The sequence below is a fragment of the Odontesthes bonariensis genome, chromosome 3 (genome assembly GCF_027942865.1).
Source record: "Odontesthes bonariensis isolate fOdoBon6 chromosome 3, fOdoBon6.hap1, whole genome shotgun sequence".
NCBI classification, from domain to species: domain Eukaryota; kingdom Metazoa; phylum Chordata; class Actinopteri; order Atheriniformes; family Atherinopsidae; genus Odontesthes; species Odontesthes bonariensis.
The window spans coordinates 29,411,201-29,422,762 of record NC_134508.1 but is presented as its reverse complement, the minus strand read 5'-3'; the positions used below and the strand labels follow the sequence as shown (position 1 = coordinate 29,422,762).

The 11,562-nt window shown below is 38.3% G+C and overlaps 1 protein-coding gene across 6 annotated transcripts in view; it reads right to left on the bottom strand.

Annotated features, from left to right (window-relative positions):
* Positions 1–428: 428 nt before the first annotated feature.
* Positions 429–11,562, bottom strand: part of arhgap40 (Rho GTPase activating protein 40) — a 28,625-nt gene continuing 17,491 nt past the window's right edge. For all 6 annotated transcript variants that reach the window (XM_075461485.1, XM_075461486.1, XM_075461482.1 and 3 more), the window contains 6 exons: positions 11,337–11,419; positions 9,843–10,049; positions 9,391–9,534; positions 8,952–9,103; positions 3,719–3,774; positions 429–3,179 (listed from right to left, as the gene is read on the bottom strand). In XM_075461485.1, the coding sequence (XP_075317600.1) occupies positions 3,073–3,179; positions 3,719–3,774; positions 8,952–9,103; positions 9,391–9,534; positions 9,843–10,049; positions 11,337–11,419 (749 nt within the window). In that variant the 3' untranslated portion in view covers positions 429–3,072. The remainder of the gene's footprint in view (positions 3,180–3,718; positions 3,775–8,951; positions 9,104–9,390; positions 9,535–9,842; positions 10,050–11,336; positions 11,420–11,562) is intronic.

The window sequence follows — 11,562 nt, the reverse complement described above, 5'->3', positions numbered from 1 at the left end:
AAAGCTGACTCTGTTTAAGAAAAAGCAGACAATGAATCTAAAATTTTGAATGAATGATACATCAGTTTTGTTCTTTTTGCCTTCCTGGTGCCAGTTTTGACACTTTGAGACCTTGAATAATCAAAGTTGATGAAGCAGTTAATCGCAAATGGTTTTTTCCAGAAGCGCCGGGGATGATTAATCAAGGACCTGAGCAGCTCTGGCCTCTCCACCCGCACCCATTATGTGGTTAATTTCTCTATTGATTACTGCAGCAGAATGAACCAATACTTCACTACGCATCTTCTCTGTTTTCACATGTGTATGTTTTGTGCTTTCTGTGGATGCACACGTATGAGCGAGCAGATGCAACTGTGTTGATGAATGATGTTTTGCTGATAACATCTCTCCACCCCAGACGTCAGCTCGTAATGAAAAAATAAATCATCTTTAGCACATTAGTCACATTTATTGACAAAAAGGGAAACATGTTCAAAAGTTTTTCTTTCTACAGAAAAGTATTAAAAACAATGACTTGTGTAAAGGGCATAAATATACATTCTGACGTCCGCAGGCTGACGTCTAAACTCTTCCCCATAAAGAGGTCCACACTTTGATCACAGCAGGAGACGAATGTTTCCGTAAATGTCCATCATTCAGTCCCTGTGTACTTATAAAGATAACACTGTTTCAGAGATACTAACCCCACAGGTAACGCCCTCTTTCTCACACACACATCCACATATATACATACTGAGTCAATAGGTGATGCCGCATCATGTTGTGCGTTAGACAATGTGCCCTGCTCCTCGGGGTGTTTGGACTCACGCTGCTCGCCCTCTGGGAAGCTGCTTCAGAGGTGACCTAGTTCTCCTGACTGTCAGCAGAAGGCGGTGTGATCAGCTTGCTTTGTGCCGAGGCACTGAACTGTGTCTGGGACACTGGGACGGACCAATTGGACATGTGTAATGAAGCTCATCACACAAATGCATGCACACACACACACACACGCGCACACAAACACTGCTGTCGCCAGGTCTGGAGCCGCAGAATTTATAACAACCATTTATTACCTTCTGCTTTATCAGAGAAATGTGATTCCTCTGTGCGTTTCTGATGCGCCACACTGCCATTATGGTCCATTATGGGGAGGTGACAGAGATGGAGCAGAGGGTGTTGATAAGTGTTGGTGCGGGGCCCGCTGTCATTACTTCGTCTATCGAGTAGAGTGTGTGAAACGCTTCGCACAAAATGGCCGCAGTGCAGCAAGATGGCTCCGGCTGCGAGGAGCAAATGATTCGCATCTGATGATCAGCACAAAGTGTTAGATACATTCATTTGCTGCTTGTGTGTGTGTTTGGAAAAGCTTCGAGAAGCGACACGGTCGCAACAGACAGTCCTGCTGCAGCGTTTTCTCCTCACAGCAGAGTGTATATGACTGAGCAATACATACACGGTTAATATATCCAACTAACAGATGTAAAGAGAATCTGAGAATCAAGAAATATGTAAGCAAACATTCCCACAATGACTGCGGGTAAATTCACAGAGCATACTGTTAGACTGAGTGCAGCCACTCCACATTCTATCCTACACAACACTCACCAACTACATAAGCAACAACAGTTTTACATTCATATAAATAGTGATAATAGCAATAATAATAATCCCAGTGTGCCCCATGAGTCACTTCAGCACTTTCGCCTCCATTCGTGTGTTCAAAGATGACAACTGAAGACCAGCTTCACTGTGTGTCCTCAACAGCTCCCTTTAGAGGTGCGATAACTGTCCTTGAGGTTGAAACACCAAATCCCTTGGTGTGGCCAGATAATAAAATAAAAAAAACTCTTAAGCACTGTTCTGTGGGTGAGGCTTCTTAAAGAGATCGCTGGGTTTCACAGATAAAAACAAGTCAGTTCATTGGGGTCTCGTTCCCTCTTTGAATGGCACGGATGAAAAAAGGAGCCGGCAGAGACCCGCTGTCTTTATTTACATTTAAAGCTGCAGAGTGGACTGACCGCAGCATTAGAGAAGGAGGAGGGATTGATGAGACCGATCAGTCCAAAGGGGATGTTTATTGAGAGCATTTCTACGTTGGCTTCTGCTCCACCCTCTTTCAGTCTTTTCTTTAGCTGCTTATGTTTTTTTAGTCGTACTTTGTAGAAGAAAAAAGAAACAACAAAACATGACAGTACAGTGGTCTTCTGTCCATATTCACCAGCATCTCAAAGCATAATTTTACACAGTAAAAAAAAAGAAAGAAAAATAAATAAAAATCAGACAGGTAAAGTAACTCCGGCGGATGAAAAAAAACAAAAGACTCTGTGTCCTCATTTACGCTGAGAAGAACACATCATGTCGTTAACTGCTCTTTTAGTCTGCAGCCATAATTTTTAATCTGGATCTAGATGACTGACCTGTTACTCCTTCTCATCAACTGATTTCCAATACCTGTTCGTCAGCTCTCTTTGGTCCACAGTTTGACACAATTAAAACCTCAGTTGATGTTCAGTCTGCCAGCTGATACCAATTTTGTTTAGAATATGTCCAGAAAACGGATTAAACCCATAACAGGGAAAACATTGACAGTGTATGTGGAGCAGAAGTTGGCATGGGGTGGCGGTGGGGGTGACTGGGGTCTATATAGCCAGAGGTGCTCTGCATCCCCATCTGTTAGCCCGTGGTTGGAGATGATTGCTTTAGTGAAAAGCAAACTGTCCGGTTTTGTCTCTCTTCTCTTTTCAGTGCAGCAGGGTCTCTGTCGGATAGTAAGGAGTCACATAAGCAGCTTTCTGCTTGCAGCGATGTGGCCCTGCAGCAATGAAGGAAAGCAACGATGGTCCAAAGAGAAAAGGAGTAGATGAAGACAGAGAGAAGCAGAATGAAAAGTAGAGAGGATCTTTTTTTATGCTCCGCTCCAGGCAAATTCTCCTCATATCCGTTTCTCTCTGTTTCTTCCATCTGTCTCCTTCCTGCTTGTTGCTCAGGGGATGAACGACACATTTGAAACAAGTTTCAGTTTTAAGACTGTCTTAATCCCCATTTTGAAAGCTGCTCCTCGATCTGTCCATCCATCGTCCCACAGGGTTCACGTCACAGCCCCCTGCTTGTGCTGGGATCCATCTTTATTACCCATTCTCCTCCAGGGTTGCTGTTGAACAGGTCCAGCAGATGTGTCTCAGGATCTAAACAGTGTTCACCTGCAGAAAGAATACACACAAAATAATTCACTTAATGCCAAAGTTAATGTGGCAGCTGACTTCAGTCCTGATTGATTGGTATTTATTCGCTCAATCAAACGTATTTTCTCAATGAAAAAAACATTCATCTCAAAATTGACAATCTTGTTTCAAATCAAACCAAATCATGTTTTGTTTGATAAATGTATCAACCCCCCCCTCATATACTCAGTAACATAAGACACAGAAAATCTGAAGAGTTGCTGAATGTGTTTCTATCAGTTGCTTATTCATATGCTATAAGCTTATCAGTTCTTCTGTTTAGAAGTTTAAATGTTTCCCGTCATGCTGACTGTAAAAGTTTCTGTTGCACTGCTCTCTGTGTCGGTGTTGGTGCACAGACATGCGTGTAATAGGCATTTGTCTGCTCTGATAACTGCAGATGCACTGCTCGTATCTGTTTGGCTCTTAAACTCTTCATTACGCAACACCTTGGGTCTCTCATCAGCTCAGTGAGCAGAAAGGCATGCAAATGTAAGCGCTTGTCTGAGAAAACTCACCAATGTTTCCTCCCACTTCATACAGCGCGCAGTCTGGGTATACCACAGAGCCGTTTCTGTTGATAGATAACAGCACGTATTACGTTTTCTATTTGCCATTCATTGTGAGAATGCATGAAGCATTCTCACTATTAAGTTCCTGTTTCTCTTTATTGTGAGAATGCATGAAGCATTCTCACTATTAAGTTCCTGTTTCTCTTTATTATTATTCCGTATTATTATTATTATTCCGCCGTTTTTCGGCATTCAACTACTTCAGCATACTTTGAGCTATTTCAACAAATTTGGTATCAAAATGTTCAGCTCTTTCAGCTCTTTTCTGCTATTACTTTTGGTGTTTGTAACTTTTCAACTTTTTAAGATATTAAGCTTTTTGTTCAACTTTTTTCCCATTGAAACTAATGTTAAATTTTCAAATATTTTCAAATCCTTTCAAATCCTTTCATATCCTTCAAATCTTAACTAGTTCAGCATACTTTCAGCTAGAGACACCATTCAAATTTTAAAATGTTCATAAGACATTCAGCTATTACCAATTGTTTCATCTTTTAAAAATATTCAGCCAATTTTGAAATATGACAGTTTCAAAAATATGAAAATTAAGTTCTCCAAATCCTTATCTTCAAATGCTTTCAAATCCTTCAAAATCTTCAAATCTATTCAAATCGTAACTGCTTCAGCATACTTTAACCTAGAGACACCATTCAAATTTTAAAATGTTCATAAGACATTCAGCTGTTACCAATTGTTTCATCTTTTAAAAATATTCAGCCAATTTTGAAATATGACAGTTTAAAAAATATGAAAATGAAGTTCCTTCTTGGATTTTAGAGTGAGACATTCAGCAGTGCTGATAAGTTTCAACTTTTCAAACAAATTACTATAACTTTCATACAGTTTAACTGAGAGAAACAAATTATACCTTAAAATGTAGGAAAACTTGTCCTCTTTCAGCCAATGTAACTCTTAAAGAGCTCACATGGACAGATTTTGAACTATGAGCCTTTAAGCTTGAACAACTTGTCAAATTTTGAGGAAATGTGCCCTTTTTGAATCAGCTTCAAGTGTTTCAAACTGCTTCGATTTAAATATAGTTGACTCCACAGATGTAAAACTACTTTGCTAAGTTCCTCTAAGCCTTCTGCTTCTAATGATGTTAAAATTATTTTTCTAGCTGCTCAACTTTTCTCACAAGACGCGTTAGAAGACAGTCTGCGCCTCAGATTTGTCCCGCGGCTGCAGCAGCTAGCTCTGTGTCTGTCTGTATAGTCTTTAAGTAGGTCAAATGCACTTCCGGTGTGACACAACGAAATGGCTTAATGGTAACTCTACCAGCCTTTGGTGCAGGTGGCCCGGGTTCAATCCCCATCATGTCAGATCACACTTTATAATTTTTTTATTTTATAATTATTTAAGCATACTTTCAGCCATTTCAACTGTTTCTAGCTTAATTTTATCTTCAAATTCTTCAGATCATTTCAAATCCTTCAAATCTTAACTACTTTTGCATACTTTCAGCTAGAGACACCATTCAAATTTTAAAATGTTCAAATCTTTTAGCTTTTTAAGATTTTCTTTATTAAGGTAATTCAGCTCATGCATTCTCACAGCTGTTTCGCAGGAACAGCTCTTTCTAGTTATTATTATTATTCCGCCGTTTTTTGGCATTCAACTACTTCAGCATACTTTGAGCTATTTCAACAAATTTGGTATCAAAATGTTCAGCTCATTCAGCTCTTGATGGGAATGTATTTTTGGTGTTTGTAACTTTTCAACTTTTTAAGATATTAAGCTTTTTGTTCAACTTTTTTCCCATTGAAACTAATGTTAAATTTTCAAATCTCTTCAAATCCTTTCAAATCCTTTCAAATCTTTCAAATCTTAACTAGTTCAGCATACTTTCAGCTAGAGACACCATTCAAATTTTAAAATGTTCATAAGACATTCAGCTATTACCAATTGTTTCATCTTTTCAAAATATTCAGCCAATTTTGAAATATGACAGTTTCAAAAATATGAAAATTAAGTTCTCCAAATCCTTATCTTCAAATGCTTTCAAATCCTTCAAAATCTTCAAATCTATTCAAATCGTAACTGCTTCAGCATACTTTAACCTAGAGACACCATTCAAATTTTAAAATGTTCATAAGACATTCAGCTGTTACCAATTGTTTCATCTTTTAAAAATATTCAGCCAATTTTGAAATATGACAGTTTAAAAAATAGAAAAATGAAGCTCCTTCTTGGATTTTAGAGTGAGACATTCAGCAGTGCTGATAAGTTTCAACTTTTCAAACAAATTACTATAACTTTCATACAGTTTAACTGAGAGAAACAAATTATACCTTAAAATGTAGGAAAACTTGTCCTCTTTCAGCCAATGTAACTCTTAAAGAGCTCACATGGACAGATTTTAAACTATGAGCCTTTAAGCTTGAACAACTTGTCAAATTTTGAGGAAATCTGCCATTTTTGAATCAGCTTCAAGTGTTTCAAACTGCTTCGATTTAAATATAGTTGACTCCACAGATGTAAAACTACTTTGCTAAATTCCTCTAAGCCTTCTGCTTTTAATGGTGTTAAAATTATTTTTCTAGCTGCTCAACTTTTCTCACAAGATGCATTTGAAGTCAGTGTTCGGTGTCATTTCTCTCCCGTGATCGGCGGGCGGCCGTCTCATCTCTCCATATATGTTGTGTGTGTTCAACCTGCTTCGATTTAAATATAGTTGACTCCACAGATGTAAAACTACTTTGCTAAGTTCCTCTAAGCCTTCTGCTTCTAACGGTGTGAAAATTATCTTTCTAGCTATTCAACTTTTCTCACAAAACGTGTTTGAAGACAGTCAGATTTGCCCGCGGCTGCAGCAGCTAGCTCTGTGTCTGTCTGTGTAGTCTTTAACTAGGTCAAATGCACTTCCGGTGTAACACAACGAGATGGCTTAATGGTAACACTACCAGCCTTTCGTGCCGGTGGCCCGGGTTCAATCCCCAGGATGTCAGCTCAAAATTAAAAAAAAAGTTTTTTTGTAACTATTTAAGCATACTTTCAGCCATTTCAACTCTTTCTAGCTCGAAAGCATTACACTTTCATCTTTTAAATGTCATTTCAACTTCAAACTCCTGTTTCTTCTCAGCTTTTTTTAGCTTCCATAGCTCTTTCAGCTTTAGCTTCTTTTAGCTTCTTTAGCTGTTTTAGCCTTTTTTAGCTTCTTTAGCTAACTTCTAACTCTAACTCTTTTGCTCCTTCAGCTGCTTGCTTCTTCAGCTCCTTTAGCTTTAGCTTCTTCAGCTGTTTTAGCTTTAGCTCCTTCAGCTGTTAGCTTCTTCAGCTGTTTTAGCTTTAGCTCCTTCAGCTGTTAGCTTCTTCAGCTGTTTAGCTTATTTTAGCTTCTTCAGCTTTTAGCTTCTTTTAGCTTCTTTAGCTCCTTTAGCTCTTAGCTTCTTCAGCTCCTTCAGCTTTAGCTTCTTCAGCTCCTTTAGCTTTAGCTTCTTCAGCTCCTTTAGCTTTAGCTTCTTCAGCTACTTCAGCTTTAGCTTCTTCAGCTGTTTTAGCTTTTTTTTAGCTTCTTAAGATATTTTAGCATGGTAATTCAGCTCATGCATTCTCACAGCTGTTTCGCAGGAACAGCTCTTTCTAGTTATTATTCCGTATTATTATTATTATTCCGCCGTTTTTCGGCATTCAACTACTTCAGCATACTTTGAGCTATTTCAACAAATTTGGTATCAAAATGTTCAGCTCTTTCAGCTCTTTTCTGCTATTACTTTTGGTGTTTGTAACTTTTCAACTTTTTAAGATATTAAGCTTTTTGTTCAACTTTTTTCCCATTGAAACTAATGTTAAATTTTCAAATATTTTCAAATCCTTTCAAATCCTTTCATATCCTTCAAATCTTAACTAGTTCAGCATACTTTCAGCTAGAGACACCATTCAAATTTTAAAATGTTCATAAGACATTCAGCTATTACCAATTGTTTCATCTTTTAAAAATATTCAGCCAATTTTGAAATATGACAGTTTCAAAAATATGAAAATTAAGTTCTCCAAATCCTTATCTTCAAATGCTTTCAAATCCTTCAAAATCTTCAAATCTATTCAAATCGTAACTGCTTCAGCATACTTTAACCTAGAGACACCATTCAAATTTTAAAATGTTCATAAGACATTCAGCTGTTACCAATTGTTTCATCTTTTAAAAATATTCAGCCAATTTTGAAATATGACAGTTTAAAAAATATGAAAATGAAGTTCCTTCTTGGATTTTAGAGTGAGACATTCAGCAGTGCTGATAAGTTTCAACTTTTCAAACAAATTACTATAACTTTCATACAGTTTAACTGAGAGAAACAAATTATACCTTAAAATGTAGGAAAACTTGTCCTCTTTCAGCCAATGTAACTCTTAAAGAGCTCACATGGACAGATTTTGAACTATGAGCCTTTAAGCTTGAACAACTTGTCAAATTTTGAGGAAATGTGCCCTTTTTGAATCAGCTTCAAGTGTTTCAAACTGCTTCGATTTAAATATAGTTGACTCCACAGATGTAAAACTACTTTGCTAAGTTCCTCTAAGCCTTCTGCTTCTAATGATGTTAAAATTATTTTTCTAGCTGCTCAACTTTTCTCACAAGACGCGTTAGAAGACAGTCTGCGCCTCAGATTTGTCCCGCGGCTGCAGCAGCTAGCTCTGTGTCTGTCTGTATAGTCTTTAAGTAGGTCAAATGCACTTCCGGTGTGACACAACGAAATGGCTTAATGGTAACTCTACCAGCCTTTGGTGCAGGTGGCCCGGGTTCAATCCCCATCATGTCAGATCACACTTTATAATTTTTTTATTTTATAATTATTTAAGCATACTTTCAGCCATTTCAACTGTTTCTAGCTTAATTTTATCTTCAAATTCTTCAGATCATTTCAAATCCTTCAAATCTTAACTACTTTTGCATACTTTCAGCTAGAGACACCATTCAAATTTTAAAATGTTCAAATCTTTTAGCTTTTTAAGATTTTCTTTATTAAGGTAATTCAGCTCATGCATTCTCACAGCTGTTTCGCAGGAACAGCTCTTTCTAGTTTGTATTTCATACACATGTGCTTCATTTTCACATATTCATCAGGTGACAGACATGACATCAAAATAACTTGTGCTACATCATACGCTTATCATGAATTTGGAGCTCTAAGCAGACGGTTGTCATGTAGCACAGCTTGTTAACTTGATTGTGTTATACCTTCGCATTTTGCCCTTTCCATTTTCAGGGCCGCAGTTGTACTGGCGGTGAAACTGGGTGAGCAGGTCTGAGGTTCGTGAGTTGATGTTAAGCTGGAACTCCATTGTGCCGCTCACCAGATCCCCGACCTGGATCTTCACTGTGCGACGCGGCTGCAGGACAGAAAATGCGAACGAGGATATTAATCACATAGTAACAGTTTGTTCAACATTAACATACAAAGCAACACAAAGCTTCTTGAGCTTTAAGAATGTTTTAAAATAAATGTAACTAGGACGACAGTGTGGACATTATCTTAATAAACGATGGACTGCCATCTCTTATTCATGGTTGATTATCAGTGACGTACATTGATCAGTCCATACATTCCCTTCGCCCTGATGTACAGTGAGTTTAAAGTGAATAAAACTGGCAGGGTAGCGTTGCTCAACTTGCTCACCTCTGAGCGTTTTTTCTCTGGTTTTTCTCGGCTGTCTGTGTGGATCTTCCTCAGCAGGTTCTTAATGCGGCGATCATAGAACTGGTAGCGCCGGTTACTGTTCTCATTCAGCCTGCGCACCTGGCTCATGAGGAAGTTGGGGATCTGAAGAAGCATGCAAATCAGCACAGAATTTATAATGAGCACAGCGCACGGTGCCAAAAAAATCTTATGACATTGAATTTTCAGCTGGAAAACCCAGGTAGATGAATTTTGTAATTACATTATATTTCACAGTTTTTGTTTGTGTTATTTCTAGGATATTACAGTTTTTTGACGAATGTTGCTTAAATTGCTCTTTACTAAAAACTAATCAGATTAAAAGGCTACCAATCAAATCAGGAGTCCTTGTAAAAGCTTATTCCATACTACGTAACCACATTATTTTATTTGAGGTGCGTGGCTGCTCCTACCGTCCAGATCAAGTCCTGGTAGCGAATGAGGAGCCTCATAACATCAGCCGCCTTCTCCGCATGTCCTTTCTCTGCCCCGTCGGTCAGTCTGCTGGGGACGGCCTTATGCAGGAAGAGGTTGGGAGCCATGATGGTTGCGACGGCCCACAGGTTCATCCTGTTCCTCTTTTCCCTGGAAACCACCTTACTGAGGAATTCGAGCAGGGCCTGAAGGAAAAACAGACGGAGATAGATGAACGTGAAGATCTGATTTAGAACTGATGTTTTTTTTTTTTTATCTATATGAAGGTTGGACACTAAGAAACTGATTTTAAAGAGTTTAGAGATTCTCTCGCCTCCAACTGAACAATGTTCGAATGTCTATCAACAGAAAAAAAAGAGAAAATGCCCCTCAAGTGAAGCACAAAACGGTGAATTACCACAGAGGCTGAATCATACGTAACACCTCCGCTGAGAAGTAGTTCATGCACAGTAAGTTTCAGCTGCTTTCACTGGAGTCAAAGTAATTAGTTCAGGTGGGTTTTATGCTCCTAGCTGCTATAAGTGGAGCTGACTGCACACTTGTGTTGGTGAAAGCGAGTCACGATTAATGCAACCTGTAATAAAACAGAGCAGAGGGTCTAAAATGCGGATTACGAGTACAGTACTTTGGCCAAGTGGGATACATTTCTGACAAATACAGGAAGAGCGTGTGGTATTTGGTGATGAATATCAAACAAACACAGGTTTGGTTTGAGGTCATTCGTGGATTCTGTGGTGTTATACTACAATTGTTTATGCATTTGGCAGATGCTTTTATCCAAAGCCACTTACAAATGAGGATATAAATAACATAAGCCATCTACAACGACGAGCTAAGACATCAAGTAACAACTTAGTTAGGTTTTGGAGATGATATTAAACTGACATCACCTGAACAGGGGCTTCAGTCTGATGCTCTACCAACTGAGCTATTCAGGATACCCAGAATTATAAGTAGTTATTGGGTCATAAAACATGATCCAGAGGGATTACTCCTGTTTAAATCTATGATGTTGTTTGTTAAGATATAGTCTACTTAGTATGCCTTTAAGATTAATCATTTTTCATTTAATTGTATTGCTGTCTGTAGCCACACGTAAAGGCACATTAAGCACAAAAGCACAAGAATGAAAAACTTCATTATCAGGTTTGTGTGTGATCCTGTGAGAAAAATGTTCAAGTAAAAGCACCTTAAAATTGCACTGTAGCAAATATGTTTGGTTACATTCCATCACTGGACATGCACAGAGGAACATGTATCTTTTACCCTGCTAAAAAAGGTTAAATGGTTACACAATGTTGCATCAGACCTTGGAAACAGAACCAAAAAAATCTGATTACTAATAAATAAACCATAATAAAGACCATCAGTCTGTTCCCTGTGTGCTGAAATTAAATCTACAAATCTGTCTTAAAGGAAGATTCTGTATTTTTTGTCTGGAATGCCTAAAGTTAAGCGCTGAGGGTTTTTACCTTCAGTGTGTTCCTGTTGGGCTCAGGCAGCAGCAGGATGAGCAGGTTTAACATGTGAAGTTTCTGCTTCAGATCTGTGATGTCTGAACGAGAAAAAACAACAAGGTAAGAAGCTGAACACACACACCCCCACAGACACACACACACTGTTCATTTCCTCTGTGTTTGACAAAGAGCAATGGAATATCCAAAGATTAATGGCATTGTGACAGCCAGCCATTAGGTT